At 38.6% G+C, this 19,051-nt stretch overlaps 1 protein-coding gene across 1 annotated transcript; it reads left to right on the top strand.

Moving 5' to 3' along the window:
• The first annotated feature begins 15,290 nt into the window (after positions 1 to 15,290).
• On the top strand, positions 15,291 to 16,214 carry LOC149962179 (uncharacterized). Its single transcript, XM_090164415.1, has one exon. The coding sequence runs from the start codon at positions 15,291 to 15,293 to the stop codon at positions 16,212 to 16,214; it is 924 nt and encodes a 307-aa protein (XP_090020541.1).
• Positions 16,215 to 19,051: the final 2,837 nt, after the last annotated feature.

Below are 19,051 nucleotides of genomic sequence, written 5' to 3'. Positions count from 1 at the left end.
TTCATATAAGGTTCTTTGTAAAACCTACTGATATTTTTAAAACCCGTGTAACAACATTTTGTGTAGTTTACCATTGTAGATAATTATTCATAAGCTAAACTTAAAACTATTTAAAAAATGTAAATAAATTACGCCTCTGCGCCTTGTGAAGCTCAACACAAACACGGAAAAAACTCTTTTTCACGGTCTTTTCGCCCCCCCCCCTTTTGGCCGCCCGCTAGTCGGCCACTATCTGGAACAACCGGTGGAGAATGGGGGTTAAGGGGGGTAAACTCCACATGAACGCGCCCAGCAAAATTCCCCAAAAAAGACGGTAATGTTTACAGCTGACTAAACTCCGCCTCGTGACGTGTTGCGCGTCGAATAATGCGCATTAAAGACGAGTGCCCTAACCAAAAGGGGGTTGAAATGAGGGAAGACAACAACATTTTCGGTACAGGCCTGGACCAATAAATATTGTTTTTTTTAACGATTTTTTTAATTAAATAACTAAAAGGGTCATTTAAAATTTGAGACGGCTAAGTTGGAGAACGGGTATCGTAAATTTGATATACCAAAATCAAATCTACTATATCAAGTCTCCAATGTCCAAGGCGACGAATCGAAAATGACGAAAAACGTTCGTCCAATGAAGACTACGAACGAAGGAAAATCTCTCCCTTATAATATAGTAACATTCTTGTTTGTATATATTAACAGTCACCAAAAATTCCGGACCAAATAATTTAATATAGCGGTGACAATTTAATTCATATCCAAATTTTGAAGTTATTTGTTGCTTATACCGGTCCCAAAATAGAGAAAAATATATAGTTGAACCAAAAACGTCATATACCAGTATAAAACCTCTTACTACCCACAAAATGTAAAGAAAGCGGTGCCAACACTTTTTCGAAGAATTACTGTCGTCTATTGACGGTGAAAATTGACCGGAGTGGAGATCTCCCATGGAGCCAATACCCCCCCCCCCTACCACGCTATCCTCCGCCACGGGCCAAACAATAAAGTTCGTCCGATTCAGTCTGGCAACGGGTCACCTTGAAGCGATATTCTAGGTAACGTTCGATACGTCGTACAATCTTCTTCCTTACACCTTTTCACGCCTTACCAGGTGAGCAGCAACAAGACCTCGCTCCATAGAATTTTTTTAAGGGGGAAAACGGTTCCCACAACCATTCTATTTCGTTATATAAAATGCTACTAAACGTTTAAAAATATTGCAATAATAAAACGAAATAATTATTTTATTATTAAGTTAATATATTTTATAAATACGGATCTCACGAAGAATTCATGAATTCTGTAATTTTTTTCTACATTTTGCTAGCTTCAATATAATTATTTTGTAGATGGCGCTGTAAGATTGGAAGTACCTGCGAAAAGTGCAACGGTCAGCGCCATCTGCTGATTTATTTTGCTACTAATAGTTCAAAATGCTTCCCCTTAAGCCAAAATTTCATACTCTTTTAAATACGCTTCCGATAAAGCTGAAGGTCTAATTTTCAATGTAGCGTAATAAGCGTCGGTGGGTTTGTGGTAGAACGTCCGCCTGTCAAGCAGGTGGTCTCGAGTTCGAAACCCGCCCGATGCGATGACAAATTGATACTTAGGGTACGATCAGTAGCTTGCAACAAATGCAACGGTTAAAGATTTATAAACCGTTTTTTTACTGTACGATTTTTTGAGCTTCCGGTATGACGTTGCGCTGCTCAACCGATTTAAACCAAATCAACCTGCTGGAAGAGCTGGTTTATTTGCAGCGTGACGTCGTTTGTAGAAGATTAATATGGAGACGACCCAGATGAATGTAAACTTTAAAAATATTTCATTGCGCGATTCAAATGGAAATATTTATAAAATTGCAGTGTCTTCCACCGATTACGATAGAATTATCAATGGTAAGTTCAAATATATTTAATTATTTTAATATTCATTGCCTATTGTTTTTAAAACCGAAATATATATTAAGCCTTTGCTTCCATGTGCTAATAAATAACGAAAATATTCTTCTGTAGAACCTGCATTTGCCATAATGTGCCTTAATCAAGCTATCGAAATTGGGATAGTTCCAGAAAAATATAATGAAAATTCTTCATTGCCATTAACTGGTTCTGTATCACAGCTGTTGCAGGCTGAAAGTCCTGTATCCAGCGTAAATGAAACTAATATGGTTTTAAGCGAAGATTCAGGTTTTTTTTTTCTGTTATTTCATTTAATGTATATATTATCCTTTTGTTTCAATTAGGGAAGAGGTGGTCCCGAAAGGCAGTGTTACTGCTTATTTATCTTTTTCAAACCTACAAGGAGGAGTATGAGAGTAGTCGGAGGAAAAAGGACATTTGGGTGAAAATAAATCAAGGATTAAAAGATATAGAACATATATATATAGTGCAGATGAATGTGACAACAAATGGAGGAATTTAAAAATAACGTAAGAAGTAGAGGTGTTTTAGTCTACTAACTTAATACAATAGCGATAAAATGGTCATCATAATATTAAGGGTATTATTATGTGTTATTTCAGTTATAAAAGAGTAAAGGATAAGAGCAACAAAACTGGTAGGGAAGCAAAATTGGGAATTTTTTGATGCAATGGACGAGGCACTCTGTTCGGAACACTCAATAAATACAATTAATTTGCTATTTCCATCCCGTTCTCCTTCAGGTAATATAAATAAATATAAAATGAATATTTAATTTAAAATATAAAATCGTTTTCATATGGAACCCAGGGTGCTCAACTTCGAATGAAAGTATTTCTGATATTGGAACAAGTTCTGCCTCGTCAAATTCAGCACCTACTACTAGACCTACCTCACCGATGTAGAAAGTGTGTGCCAACAATCGAAAAAAAGGAAAGTCATAACTAATGAAGCTCCAGATTGGTTTCTAAAGTGGATGGAAGATAATAAAAAAACTGAAGAAAATGCTCAAAAGCAGGCTAAGAATTTTCATGAAGAAATATTGAAAAGGCTTGACACAAAAAATTCTACATTAGAGAAAATTGCGGATGCTTTTTTAAAAATGTAGAGTAACACCTACAATTCAAAATACCTTAAGTTGTGACGAACAATAAATCATTTTAATTCTGCATTCATTAAAGTCAAAAATTACATTTTTAAGTCGCTTATTTTTATTTTGAAGTAGTTAAATCTCAATTACAAGTGTTTTTATGCATACTAATTTGCTCTTTGCTGTCGTAATCCCTATTCCTGGCAAATTCTATTAAGTTTGTTTTTGGCCGCTGCTAGGATTCCTCTTGGATTTGCTTCTTCTACAATATCAGCTGTAGCACCTCTTACGTTAATATACTCTTCCACATCCTGATCACCTTCATGAATTAACAAAAAATTGTTTAAAACACAACAACACATTATAACTTCAGATATTTCTTCCATGAGTGACATATCTAAATATTTTAGACGACGAAATCTACCCTTCAAGTGGGCAAATGTACGCTCAATCATTTGCCTAGCAGAGCTGAATAACGTGTTGAAGTTTGTTTCCTGCTCAGATAGATGTCCGTTATTTTTAAAGGGGGCCATTATGAATAACTCGAGAGTATATGCAGAATCTCCCAGTAGATGCCCGTCTAATGTGGTTTTGTCTCTGTTTCGTAGCTCATTATAAATAGTACTATTTTTCCAAACCCGAGCATCATGCACGGAGCCTGGCCATCCAACACACAAATCTACAAACATTAAATTTTCATTGCAAATGCCTGCGAATGAGAAATTAAATTTTTTGTATTACCACCAATATTTATGAGTTCTTGATATACATGTATACATACATACCTTGTAATAAGACAGAAGTCCTTTTTTCGGTTGTAGTATGAATTCTTTCCTTCAACTGGCTCTGTAATATCTATATGACAGCCATCAACGTCTCCCACTACGCCAGGAAACCCATACCTGTCTTTACAATTATTCATTGTGTTTCTCATTCCCATTTCTGATGGCCAAACTACATAATTATGACGTTCCTCAGTGATGATTTTAATGAACTCTAGAAATACATAATGGGAATTTCCTTTCGACAAATCAAACCGGTCTGCAACACTGCGGAAAGAGTCTGGTGTGGCTAATAGCCAGAGACTCACTAACACCCGCTTTTGTACAGGAATTATTATGCGTTCTTTCTTTCTTGCGAGAGCAGCTGAACAGATAATGATCAACTCCTGTAAGAAAATATACGACATAATGGTACCGTTAACGACATTACTTCCTAGTTCTTCTGAACTTACCTCAACAGCGTTGCCAGACATACGAAAATGACTTTTAAAGTCAGTCATATTGTAGTCAGGAACAATTGTTTCGACATAATCAACAATTCTAATAGGGACAAGCCTTGGCTTTTTTAATAGATTTAGAGCTACAACGGGAGTAATTAACCGTGTTCTTTTGTTGGGATGATTTTAATTCGTTTACAATAAATCCATTTCAACTTCTTCGTCATTTGACAATTCATCGAGTGCTCAGCCAAAATAATAGTTTTCTTTTAATTCTGTTATTCGGACCTAAAATTAAATGAAGACCACTAGCCGCCATTTTTAAAGTTCCAAAAATTACCGATTTGAAAACTGCCAAAGAGACGTACAGTAACTCGTGACGTACCGCTGCAACTAGAAAGCATCGCTCCCAAGCCGATGCAAGTCTGATTGCTCATATTGAACGTACCCTTAGACGAATACCGTGAACAATTGGTGAAAACCATGCCATTGGACGTTGAGAGGTTGCCATAACACTCGGCACTCGGTCCATCCCAAAGTCAATAAGAAGGAGTTGGAGAGAACGCACCCATAACAACTGGCGCGACGGTGAGCGTTAACGAAAAATAAATCCAACCAAACACAACGTAAACGCAAATTTAGCCGTTAACGCTTACCGTCACACGGTGGTTTTGCCAACCTTTAAACTGCTAACGTACGCAATGATTACCCTTTGCCCCGAAAATGTGAACGCGTTCGCAGGTCTGACAGACAGACCCACAGACAGACTGACACGGTGGTTGTATAACCCCCCCCCCCCTAGGGTACAAAGTCCCCTCGGAGAGGTAAAAATGGTTATTCATCCCCTATTACAAAGGTTTTAATGAAAGCCTACAAAGAAAACTTAATCTCTATAACATCAAAATTATTAATGCCAAAGCCAGAAATCTCAGAAGTCATTTTTTAAAATGGGAAAATATTAATGGTAAAAGTTCGAAAAATCCCTTATTATCCACTGGAGCAGTTTATAAAATTACGTGTAAAACCTATAAACATGTATACATAGGAGAATCAGAGATAATATCAGAAATCAGGATCAAAGAACATAAAAGAGATATCAAAAACCAAAAAGAGACCAACTCCAGTTACATGAATTTAAAAACTTTCCCACTACATATAATAGACTGGGAAAATATTTGTGTTAACTAATGAGAATGATTATTACAGGAGAAAATTCACAAAAAGCATTTTTATAAAAAAACACTCGAACATAAACTTTAATTTAGAACTAGGTTTCAAACTAAAAAATAATTGGAATGTTAATATTCTTAAATCAATACCAAATACAAATTCAATTTAATAACAAATGTATGGAGTTGGCTCTTTATATAAAAAAAATACAAAAAAAACTTACCCTGTATTGGTAAATTCACTGTCGTATGATAGCATAATGACGTTGTACTACCCTCTTTCTTTGTATACCCTGTTCGATAGAATTACTATATATCGAATTATAATTCTTCAGACTGAACGACGAGCCGCAGCTCGAAACGTCTCTCAATTTTTTTTAAATAAATTATTTTAACAATAATTTACGTTTATTCTTTTTTCACGGATGCCCTTCTTCGCAAACAATTTACAAACTTCTAATTACATTTGGCTGATGTGGAACTAATATTACTTGTGGGAAAGTTTGTAATTCTTAGCGATTACTCGTTAAGTCTCGAAAAACCTTTTTTAATATATATTTAACAGTAATCTATTGAACATTCATTTTTGGATTACTCCGAGCGATTTATGTTTATGAAGGGGTTCGCAGTATCGCGGCAAAGTGTATTCAACGCGTTCGCAATCTTTGAAATTGTAAAAAAAGGTTTTTCAAAAACCGATTTTTATTCGTTTGGGTTCGTGCGTTTTGCGAGATTATATTGTGTGGTGACGTATGTTGCATGATTATAAGTGTTGTCATAAGTTAATGATACCTCTAAGTGCACAAATGGATATGCTGCCTATGGCGGAAATGCTTGTCCAAATCGACCTATGTATCTCCGTACGCGTATCAAAGTAGCCTTAACATACACTTGGAACTGCCGAAGCTTACGTTTCTTTAATCCTGTTTGGTGCAAGGCTAGCTTGAACTTCCCCAAAAGAGGTAAATTTCGATATTCTCTTAGAAAATTCGTTCCCCCCGCAGAGGCAGAAAAACGTTTTTTTTTGCTATTGGTTTATTTATCTCATGTGACTGAAATTATAACGAATGAACTCTTTCCCTCTCCCTCTCCCCCTCCACCCCGCTAAGGCACCCCCACTAAGGTACGACTAGTAAAAGTAGCCCCTCCCAATATAGTTTCATTCTCGACCGCACAGCGGCGCTGGGTCAGAGGTATTTTTCAAATCTTTAATTTTTGCGGGAATCGGAGGGACAAGATTTGACATCACATTTTCTGGACAAAGATTCCTCCTTGAAAGGGCTTATTTGTGTACTTAGAGGTATCATTAACTTATGGTGTTGTGTGTGTGTATTACGGCGTATGTGGGTGTTTTTGTATTTCTACTTTCCGTCTGCTACTAGTTAATGAATTTTGGGACCGACCGAAAGCCTAAGGTTACTTTAAACGTCTCAGTATCTAAATGTCTGGGTGCGAAAGCGACGGGTGGGGTTTGGCCGGTGAGTGTTGTATCACAGAGCCACTGACACATATTACGCAATCATGATATTTAGACAGTGGTTACCTCTCCGATGGGACAAAGTCCCCTAGGAGGGGTTATACAACCACCGTGTCTGTCTGTGGGTCTGTCTGTCAGGCCTGCGAACGCGTTCGCATTTTCGGTGCAAAGTGTAATCACTGCGTACGCAGTTTCTCGAGATCTCTGCGTTCGCAGTTTCTCGAAGGGTTGGAAAAACTACCGTGTGACGGTGAGCGTTAACGGTTTAATTTGCGGTTTGGTTTGGATGGTGTTTTTTTCGCTCACCGTCGTGACGGTTTGGTGTATTACGTTTTTGTAATGTTTATGCGTAGGTTGTGAGTGTTGAATTTGTTGTGTTTGTGTTCTGATGGTTGTGCATGTTGAGTCTGTTGTGTTTATTTGGGCGTTTTCTCTCCAACTTCTTCTTAATGACTTTCGGACGGACCGAGTGCTGAGTGTAATGCTACCTCTCAACGTCCAATGGCAGTGTTTCCATTAGTTGTACAAGATATTCGTCTTAGTATCAATTTGCGATCGCATCAGGCGGGATTTGAACCCGAGACCTCCTGCTTAACAGGCGGACGTTCTACCACAGAACCACCGACACTTGTTACACCTTATTGAAAATTAGACCTTCAGCTTTATCGGAAGCGTATTTAATAGAGTACGAAATTTTGGTTTAATTGAAATAGAATTGAAATTGAAATTATTGCATCGAAGAAATTCTAATTTGGCGTTTCTCTATTGATTAAAAACAAATGCGAAACCCAGGTTTCGAACCCAGACCATTCGGCTTGGCAGTCGAGTGCTCTACCACAGAACCACCGATATCTGCTTAGGTTCACTGAAATTAAGACTCGCATCGTAATCATAATAGGTAATAAAGTCTTTTTTTATTAATGAATTTATGAATGCCTAATCTGGTTTTTTTACGAATGAAATTTTAAAGGTTAAATCTTGTTTTAGCGCAGTCGCCGAGATAAGAGGGTTAAAGGGTAGACCCTATGGGTGGTCCACTTTGTTAGTTTTTTTGTTATTTATTTACGGGTATTCTTAACGACCTATATATAGTTGTGTTAATTCAAAGGCGATAATTTACCGTTTATTGCTTTAAGAGTTGGCGGTTATTCAAGTGGCTCTCTGTGCTTTGTTGATGGTAAGGTTTTTGCTTCTTGTAAATATATTTGGTGTGGATATTTGGATATCTACGATTTCTAACGCAGTCAATGATTTCCTGGGTCTGCGAGTCATTATATGATATTGGAAATTGGACGGCATTGGTCTTTTTCATGCGCTATGTGTCACAACGTCAACTGGAAGTCTACGAGTGTTGAAATAAAATGAGCGTTAAAGATGCGGCAAGTATTTCGTAAGCGAGAAAAATACAAATACCATTTGTAAATGTTTCTTTCTTTAAAATTTGCTTAGTATTATATTCAACTGATAAACATGTACTGTAAAAAGGGTTAAATTCAATTGTGCATTGTTTTAGTGAGTCTAACTCGCTGTTGTAACTACTTAATTTATAATATTCTGAATAAATTAAACTCGATTGTTTCGTCTCAATTATTTAAATTAAAATTAAAATTTTATACCGGGCAGGGTTTGAACCGAGAATACGTTTTTCGTAAATAACTCTGAATTGCGGAGATATCTTTGGGGGTCGTGTCAAGAAATTAATACCACTAGGAACCATACTTCCGAGGAGAAGTATATTTTGGCTTACCAACTTGTTCTGTTCGCAACTTATTGTATGATATTTATGTTTTATAAATTAAATTAAAATTAACATAAATGAGTTATTTTCATTTAAAAAATTCGTGGCCAGAAATCGAACTCGGTCGTATTTTAAGCAGGCGGATTGTTTATTGCAGAACCCTAGACTTTCATGTCGCCATGTTGAAAATTACAATTATCACAGGCAAACTCTTATGATGAAAGGTATATTTTGACTTACCAACTTGTTTGAATAAACAATATTTTATATCACAACTAAAAAAATCAATAGTAGCCTTCTGAATTTGATGTTGCTGCTGCGTCACGGGTGGGCCCAAATTGGGGTAGAGTATGCAATAACTGGTGGCTTTACTGGGAAGTCAGGGACCGGCTATTGTAACACATAAGGGCGGTGGTGCACTGGAAGATGGTTCTATCTCCATCTCCGACTTTGGTCAGGATTGGTTTGGAACTGAGCTTCGGCTCATCAGAGAAGGTCCAGGCAAACTGGCCACCTCGAAGGATTGGGTTGCCTGCTGTGGATCCGCGGGTCTCTGTATGAGGCGCAGTGGTAGAGTTTCCCGGGATTTTGAAGTCCATCGGGATCTCTGGTGCCAGCTGTGCCGGGTTATGTGTGCCCGTCGTTCCCCTTAAGACACTTTTTCTAAAGTGAATGACTCTCTAACTACTTAGGTTGAGTGGCTGGCGTCTAAGGTGAGACCTTCAGTAGTACTTCTACCCATGATGGCTTTGTCACCTGTCCGGGCTGTGGACGTCTGCTCAGGGCACTATGATGATAGACCTTTAGTGGTGTGGTTTTAATCTGACCGGTACACCGGGCTATAAATTCTGACACACACTGCGTCACAGTCGACGTATTGCTGACCTTTTACTACTAAAGCCCTGGATATAAGAGAAAATTTTAGAGTCTTCGGGGTGGAAGTATAAACTGATTTTCTACGTATTTCGTGATTAATGAGCTACATCAAAAGAAGTTCAGCAAGCCTAGTTTATTTTAATGAAGGACCTAATGACCAAAATAGAGAACAAATATTTTCAACGAAAAAAGGCTATCCTCGTAGGAAGCACCGGGAGGTAAAGTGTTCCAAATGTAGATAGATTGATTGGTTCCCATTAAAGGTTGTGAATGAGCCCGATATTTAACAAAGATCAATTGGTTAGTCTGCAGTTCACGAATAATAGTCAAGAAACACCAACTCGAAATTGATCATTTGGTCGTCAAGTCGGTTCCGCCACTCGCACTAAGCGTCACATTGTTCAAATTGCACTCGGCTGCTTCTCTCTTATACAGTTGGTCAAATCTCTAATCAAATATACTGTGTAAACTAGAAAATGACACTTTCTGCGGTACTTGTAGAAAATTAATAGACGAAAAAATACGCGACCTGAATTTACTGGACTGACTGCAGTTGAGAAAATGCTGATAGCCCCCGTGCAACAAATTCTTAGACTATTCCATTTGAAAGAACGTGGTACAAATGATCAGGACCACTACAAGGTTAATTTAATCAACGTTGAACGTGATTTTCAGCTTATGATAACTCGGAAAGGTAGCATCAGTGGTAGCAGCGTAAGAGATCAAGTAATATTCCGCGAATAGTGTAACATTTAAGGAATTACAAAGATTTAGTTTAAACACTTTACAAAAACACGTAGCAAAAACTCAAAATTACCTTTATGTTCATTTAAGTAACATAGATTGGACACCACAATCTTTAAAAACTCGGGAGCCTTATTAACAGATAAATGCATTAAGGATCGAAGATCAAACCAATGTTGGTATCAACGACGCTCAGAGCTAGAGAGTATGGTCTCTCTAACTACTATTTTTCTGACTCTTGACCTGTCGTCACAACGCATAAGTACCCTGCATATGAAATTGAATTTCAAATCTAGATAGAAACGCAACAACTGCTGACAGCGCATCCACGCACCATCGATCACTACTTCACAATACAAGTGAAGCTTTTTATTTCGACGCCGAAAACTGAAACAAATTGACAAACAGTTTTATTATCAGGGCTTTTCTTCAGTGATGGCTTTTTAAGCTCTCTTGTATTTTCTTTGTGTTATACTAATAAAATTTGGCCTCAAATAATTTTTGACCTTTCCATTTTTCCCGAAACTGATTTAAATAATGAGTGGGAGCTCTTAAAGTTACATGTTTCAAACTTGAAACATTAGCAGTATAGAGAGTCGGATACATTTCCCGTAAGAGATAAGTGAGTGCGTATGCCGATAAGGGGGCACCTGCGGGCGGGGGAAACGGGGGTGAAACGGGCCCCTGTAGGGGCCCCATTTTGCGTACATTTTCGCCAGGTCAAAAGGTTAGGTCAATAGGTTAGATGATTTACGATGTTACCCTGGGTCAATAGGTTATCTATGGTGGTGACACGATGTTATGCAAACAGCCGTTAAATAGGGGAAACAGGCCCCTGTAGGGGCCCCATTTTGCGTACATTTTCGGCAAGTCAAAAGGTTAGGTCAATAGGTTAGATGATTTACGATGTTACCCTGGGTCAATAGGTTATCTATGGTGGTGACACGATGTTATGCAAACAGCCGTTAAATAAGGTGAAACAGGCCCCTGTAGGGGCCCCCATTTGCGGCAATATTCGGCGGGGTCAAAAGGTTAGATGATTTACCCTGGGTCAATAGGTTATCTATGGTGGTGACACGATGTTATGCAAACAGCCGTTAAATAGGGGAAACAGGCCCCTGTAGGGGCCCCATTTTGCGTACATTTTCGGCAGGTCAAAAGGTTAGCTGATTTACGATGTTACCCTGGGTCAATAGGTTATCTGCCCCTACGGCGGTGTAGACAACGATGTTATGCAAACAGCTTAACGTTAAATAGGGTGAAACAGGCCCCTGTAGGGGCCCCATTTTCGGCAATATTCGGCGGGGGTCAATAGGTTAGATGATTTACCCTGGGTCAATAGGTTATCTCCCCCTATGGCGGTGTGGACAACGATGTTATGCAAACAGCTGTTAAATAGGGGAAACGGGGGTGAAACAGGCCCATGTAGGGGCCCCATTTTCCGTACATTTTCGGCAGGTCAAAAGGTTAGCTGATTTACGATGTTAGCTGATTTACGAGGTTATACCACCTCATAAAACCTGGGTCAATAGGTTAGATGATGTCGCTATGGCGGTGTGGACTGACACGATGTTATGCAAACAGCCTACCCGTCATAGTGAATGTCTGCCCCCCTGTCTTTCGAGTTGGTTGGTTTTCGCCGACAAACACTTTCGGGCCCCTAAGGGTAGAGTAAAATAGCGGGCGGTCATCGGTAAAAGTGTTTTGGAAAAAAAGAGCAGAGTGTATACAAATTATAAGGTTTTATTTATACATTCAAAGTTTCAGTATATTAAGCGGATGAAAACGTTTAAAGTTAAAACAATTTATTTTTAATATATTTATGGTTGGTAGATACCATAGTAAACAAATTGTAAAAGTTAAATACACAAAACATATTTTGGTTGGCCACTGTTTCTTTAAAATCGTCAATAATTTTAAATGCTGTTACGTAATTGGACGCATAGCGGACAACGGTATCATACCTTTCATGTTCATCCGATAGAAATAAATTGTTGGGTGCGCATGGTTCTTTATACAATATTTCGTAAATTTTACGATAATTATCGGTTATAACGTAACCCATTAATTCAAAGAGTTTTTGGTTCACTTTAAGGAGTTGAATCTGCGAATTAATGAAATATTTGAGGCTGTCCAATTCTCGAGATTCCGGCGCTTTGATTACGACCGACGCTTCGGATATAGTACTTTGCAAGGTTAATTCTTTTTGGTCAGACATGGCGGCGGTCACTAGCGCGTCTGATAACGGGAACGGTGATCGAAAGGGCAGCCTTTGGGGATCATTTATTTGTTCCCAGTGCCCGTATAAATCGTCCCAGGCGCGCGAAGACATTTCAAAGACCTGGTGTGTGATTTTATTGCATAGAGCTACAGATATATCGAGCTCAGACGTAAAACCCGTAGTAACGAAAAGCTCGGATGAAAGTGAATACCGAGGGTTAATGTTACGCTGAGTCGGATCAAATTTAGACATTTTAGTGGGCCCAGGAACGTTATCTACACAGCTTCGTTTAGACATGATGCTCGAGAAACGGTTTGTAGTGTACTGCCGATGGATGACGGGGATGAATCCCTTATATAGCGATAATAATTTGATGACGTTATCAGGATGACGTAATGGGTTGACTCAATGACTCACGCGATTAGTCAAATTTTGCGGTGTTATGTGTATAGCGACGGCCATATTGGTAAACCAAAGAGATAGAAATTCTACAAGTCCCATTAAAAGTAAAATCAACGCGATTAGTAATGCGTTTTTAGGATTGTTCGCGATAAGGCGAGTAACGGGAGTGGCGGGATCGTCCCTATTCGGTAGGGCTGGTGGAATCATCTGACATGATGTTATGCAAACAGCCAGTAGCTATAACCCGAGTAATGGGCCCCCTACGGCATCTGTCAAACACTTTTCTCCACGTGCGAGTGGTGTTATGAAATAAATCCAAATAGTTCAATGGGTCGAGCCTTTTGTGTATCTATTCATAACTATTTTCACCGACAATCACTTTCCCCGTGTAACATTTTTTTCAAACACTTTTACGATGCGCAAAGCTATCCGTCTTACGTAATATCGGCCCGAAGGGGTAAAGGGTAGATAGAGGATGGCCCTTGCACCCCGCGCGTAAAATAGACACAGCGGGTGTCCCCTCTCGCTAGCTAAAAGGGTCGTTTTTACATCAGGTGTGGATTCTTCGCGCTAAAATGGTTATAACAAACGATTGTTCCCACCAAAAATGTAAAATCCATCTCCGCTGTTCTCGGATGAGGACGTACCGTAAAGCTGTTTATTTCCAATCAAAAAGAATTCTAAGTATAAGAATTCCTCCAGGTTTATTAAAAGCGTTACCACGCATATATTTGTGTTTAAATTAAGATATGTTGGGCACTAAGAGAGCAGCCAATTTGTTATATTGCGAAGTAACTGGTGGATGTTGTGTATTTCCAAAAATTAAAAAATTATAATAGTATGTGTGTGTGTTTTTCTATTTTTTTTCCACCTATATTTGGCGCATTGAAAGCTATTTTAACGTATTGAACGTAGAGTCAGGGGTTTTTATAGTATTTTACTGCCTATATTTACATTTTGGAAAGCTATTTAAACGTATTGAGCGTACAGAGTATTTTGCATTATTTATGGTAATAAAAGGTAATTATTGTAGAAAATAAAAGATATTTTAATTAAAACATTTCGGTGATCTATTCCAAAATTAAATGGTAACCCCGTATGCGTAACAATTTCAATATGCAAGATACTCGAGAATGGTAAAATAGTCTATATTTAAAGTTAAAATGCGAAAACTATATTTGTAGTGTTCAATTTAAAAGAAAATTACTTCAGCTTTTAAATAAGATTTTTTTTCTGTATCTACCCTATATCATTTACATATTATTTTTTTATTCTAATTTAACCATAACTTTAAAAACGTTGCACGTCTGAATAGCTGTGTAGAGTACTATTAACAGAGATAAATATTTCTGGGTTCAGTTAATGTGATGATTCGAGTGAAAAATTTGCATATGTTAAAGTTATTGGATTGAAGGAAACTTCAGTGTTTTCAGAGTGATAATTAAGGGAAGTTGCCGTACAATATAGTTGAAAATTATCTTTTTAAGTCTGTGTCCACCCATTGATTATGTTAGGAAGTGAAAAAATTTCATTTAGCAAGCTTTTCTTAAATTTCGGTATCCACCCTGTATCATTTAAAAGCTCAAGCATTGTTTTTATCAAGTTAATTTCAAAAATACCTTAAAACAAGCTTCCCTAAGTCTGACTAGCTCTGTAGGGTAATAATAAAATAGCTAAATATTTTTTGGGTTTAATAATTGTGATGCTTAGTGAAAATTTTCCATATATTACAGTATTAGGTTGGCTAATTATTTTTTTCACCTGCTACCATTCTCAACGGGTGAACATAGAATAACAAAGATTATTGTCCAATATATTTAAAGCCAACTTTCCTTACATTTCACTATGAAAACACTGAAGCTTCTTTCAATGCGATAACTTTATTACATGCATTTTTTTTCTCCAGAATTACAATTATTGAATCGAAAAAAATATGGAACCACCCTAGAATTAACCAACACAGGTATTCAGAAGAGATGGTGTTCAATTAAAAAAAATTACCTTTTTTGGATCCACCCTATATCAGTTATATAAAACCTGAAATTATTTATTTTTTTGAATTCTAATTTAACCATCACTTTAAAAACGGTAACTTCCCTTAAATTTCAAACTGAAAACACTAAAGTTTCATGCAATCCAATAACTTTGACTTTTGAAATTTTTTCACTCAGAACCATCACATTTGTGGGCACCTTTAAAAAAACTCCTAATCTCTAGTTTTTTACCAAAATTTTAATTTGTATATTTTTTTAAAAACTGTATTTAAATGGTTGCAATAAATGTTTTTGGGTTGTTCGACTGCGACTTGCAAATCTGATAGTCATTCTTTTGCTTATGCACGCGGCTCTACAATTGGTGACTCGAGACTCGTAACGCATCCCTGGTTCATTCAGTCATTATTCCTTCACCGGTAGACTTACGAAAAAGCCATCATGTCTAAAGCCACACCTGAAGGAGACGATAACTTTTCTGCACTCTCGGAACAAGTTCAACAGCTATCGGAACAACTCAGACAGGCCTTGTCATCGAGAGATCAGCTCACGCAAGACAGCTCTATGAATCAAGAAATTGCCCGTGTTTCAATCAAGTTGCCACAGTTCTGGAGGGAGAACCCTGATCTATGGTTTTCCACGATTGAGACACAATTCCGGATCCACCGCATTACTTCAGATCAATCAAAGTTTGATTATGTGCTACAATCCTTGGACCAAACGATCATTCCATACGTCTCCGACATTCTGAAAAAACCACCGGAGGCCCCATATCAAGCAATTAAGTCAAGAATCATTGCGTCGTTCAGCGAAACGGACGAGAAAAGACTACGGACGCTTCTCGGCGGAATGCTGATCGGCGACCAAAAACCTTCGCTTTTCCTACAGACGTTGAGGAATCAAGCCGGATCACAAGCAAACGACGCTATTTTAAAGTCATTGTTTTTGGACCAATTACCCGAGCAAGTCCGTGGCATCCTTATCATGAGCAACGAGAGTGACCTGGATAAAATTGCCGCCCAAGCAGACAAGGTCGTGGAAACTTTACGGCCGAGTACCATATCCGCCGTGACCTCGCAAACATCCACTTTTCGAGAAGCGTCGCCCATCGAGCACCTCGTACAACAGATCAACGAGTTAAACAGGAAATTCGAATCGTTCAGCCGCGGGCGCACCCAGCATCATGGAAGAGACTACTCTAGCGGGGAACGCAACCGTTCACGATCACGAGGACGCAGTTTCAACCCAAGAGGGAAGCTCTGTTTCTACCATTTCCGTTTCGGCGAAAAAGCAAATAAATGCCAGGATCCCTGCGATTGGAAGCGGAACTCTTCACCACACAGACTTTCGGATCCGGAAAACTAAGTGGCCGGTCGGGTTTAGCGGCGACCGACGATCCAGGCCTAATTTCTCGTCGTCTTTTCATTTTTGATAAAACATCACAGCGTAAATACTTGATTGACACCGGAGCTGACGTATCTGTAATCCCACCCACTAATCAAGATAAGCGTCACATAAATCGTCACGTACAACTCTATGCAGCCAACGGAACGCCAATCAGGACGTACGGGACGAAACTCCTGGAACTTGATCTCGGACTACGTAGATCTTTCAAGTGGAAGTTCACCATCGCAGACGTGGGAAAACCGATCATAGGAGCTGACTTCATGACGAATTTCCACCTCTTACCTGATTTAAAATTGAAGAAATTGGTGGACAGCTCAACGTCACTCGCCGCTCGCTGTGACGTCCTTGATTACCCGGCCAGAGGAATTACTACGATTTCCTGTTCATCGGACTTTCACAAAATCCTTGCTTTATATCCTGAGATTACCCGTCCATCGGAAGTCCTACGGCAGCCAAAACATAACGTTTTCCACCACATCGAAACCACTGGACCACCAGTAGCAGAACGGGTTCGCAACCTTGATCCGAAAAAACTTTCGCTTGCGAAAAAAGAATTCTGTTTCATGATGGAACAAGGGATTTGCCGGCCATCAAAGAGCAACTTCGCAAGTCCACTTCTTATGAAGCGTAAGAAAAACGGCGAATGGCGACCGTGCGGGGATTTCCGAGCTTTGAACAAACATACCCGTCCTGACCGATATCCTTTGGCTGTTCTAAACAACTTTACCGCAAACTTCGCTGGATGTCAAATATTTTCGAAATTTGATCTCGTCAAAGCATTCCATCAAATACCCGTTCACCCCGACGACGTTCACAAGACAGCCGTCATCACCCCATTCGGACTGTTCGAGTTTTTACGAATGCCGTTTGGTCTGTGCAACGCCGCCCAGTCGTTCCAAAGATTTATGGATGAAGTCTGTAGGGGTTTGGATTTCGTGTTCGTTTATGTTGACGACATCGCCGTGGCATCCCCCAATGCGGAGACGCACAAGGAGCATTTGCGGTTACTTTTTGACCGGTTTAAAGACTACGGGATCATCATAAATCCTTCGAAGTCACAGCTCGGCATGGAAGAACTCGAGTTCCTTGGTTTCTTGGTCAACGCAAATGGTATATCCCCGTTACCTAGCAAGGTCAAGGCCATCGGCGAGTATCCTAAGCCCAAGACAATCTCTGAGTTACGAAGGTTTCTCTGTATGGAGAATTTCTATCACCGGTTCATCAAAAATGCCGCTAATCTCCAAGCACCTCTCAACGAATATTTGAAAGGGGGCGAAGAAGAACGACAAAACCAAGGTCAAGTGGACTACTGAAGCTGAAAAGGCGTTTGAAGACTGCAAAACCGCTCTGCAACAGGTCGCAATGTTGGCACATCCGAGGGCAGAAGCGTCTTTGGTTCTCAAGGTTGACGCGTCAGATTTCGCAATTGGGACCGCTTTGGAGCAGCGGGAAGGATCTGTGTATGAGCCGCTTGCATTTTTTTCTCGCAAGCTGTCGGAACCGCAATTGAAGTACAGTGCCTACGACCGTGAACTTTTAGCAGCATATTCAGCAATCAAGCATTTCAAACACATGCTCGAGGGTCGACAATTCATACTTTATACCGACCACAAGCCATTAACCTTCGCTTTCAACCAGAAGCTCGACAGGGCGAGCCCAAGACAAGCCAGACACCTCGACTACATTGGACAATTTACAACGGATATCCGCCATATCAAAGGAGTCGAGAATACAGTCGCTGATGCCTTATCTCGTATTGAGATTAATTTCATGGAAATGGGATCTCTCGATTTCCAGGAATTGGCTAAAGCGCAAGAAATGGATGAAGAGCTACAGGCTCTTCAAAAATCAAAGACGGATTTGAAATTGATGAAGGTGGAAATACCCGGCGCTAAAACCAGTTTGTTTTGTTGAGCGTACAGAGTATTTTGCATTATTTATGGTAATAAAAGGTAATTATTGTAGAAAATAAAAGATATTTTAATTAAAACATTTCGTTGATCTATTCCAAAATTAAATGGTAACCCCGTATGCGTAAAAATTTCAACATGCAAGATACTCGAGAATGGTAAAATAGTCTATATTTAAACTTAAAATGCGAAAACTATATTTGTAGTGTTCAATATAAAAGAAAATTACTTCAGCTTTTAAATAAGATTTTTTTTCTGTATCTACCCTATATCATTTACATATTATTTTCTTATTCTAATTTAACCATAACTTTAAAAACGTTGCACGTCTGAATAGCTGTGTAGAGTACTATTAACAGAGATAAATATTTCTGGGTTCAGTTATTGTGATGATTCGAGTGAAAAATTTGCCTATGTTAAAGTTATTGGATTGAAGGAAACTTCAGTGTTTTCAGAGTGATAATTAAGGGAAGTTGCCGTACAATATAGTTGAAAATTATCTTTTTAAGTCTGTGTCCACCCATTGATTATGTTAGGAAGTGAAAAAATTTCATTTAGCAAGCTTTTCTTAAATTTCGGTATCCACCCTGTATCATTTAAAAGCTCAAGCATTGTTTTTATCAAGTTAATTTCAAAAATACCTTAAAACAAGCTTCCCTAAGTCTGACTAGCTCTATATCAGTTATATGAAACCTGAAATTATTTATTTTTTTGAATTATAATTTAACCATCACTTTAAAAACGGTAACTTCCCTTAAATTTCAAACTGAAAACACTAAAGTTTCATGCAATCCAATAACTTTGACTTTTGAATTTTCTTCACTCAGAACCATCACATTAAATGGGAGCCACTCTGTATCGTAAAATTAAAAGCTCAAGATTTTT

The sequence above is a fragment of the Leiobunum rupestre genome, chromosome 1 (assembly GCF_980474605.1).
Source record: "Leiobunum rupestre chromosome 1, qqLeiRupe1.1.hap1, whole genome shotgun sequence".
Taxonomy (NCBI): Eukaryota; Metazoa; Arthropoda; class Arachnida; order Opiliones; family Sclerosomatidae; genus Leiobunum; species Leiobunum rupestre.
This window is presented reverse-complemented; position numbering and strand designations above follow the sequence as displayed.

Excerpts from the sequence above, each read along its gene's own strand:
- LOC149962179 (XM_090164415.1), top strand. The coding sequence starts at position 15,291 with ATGTCTAAAGCCACACCTGAAGGAGACGATAACTTTTCTGCACTCTCG.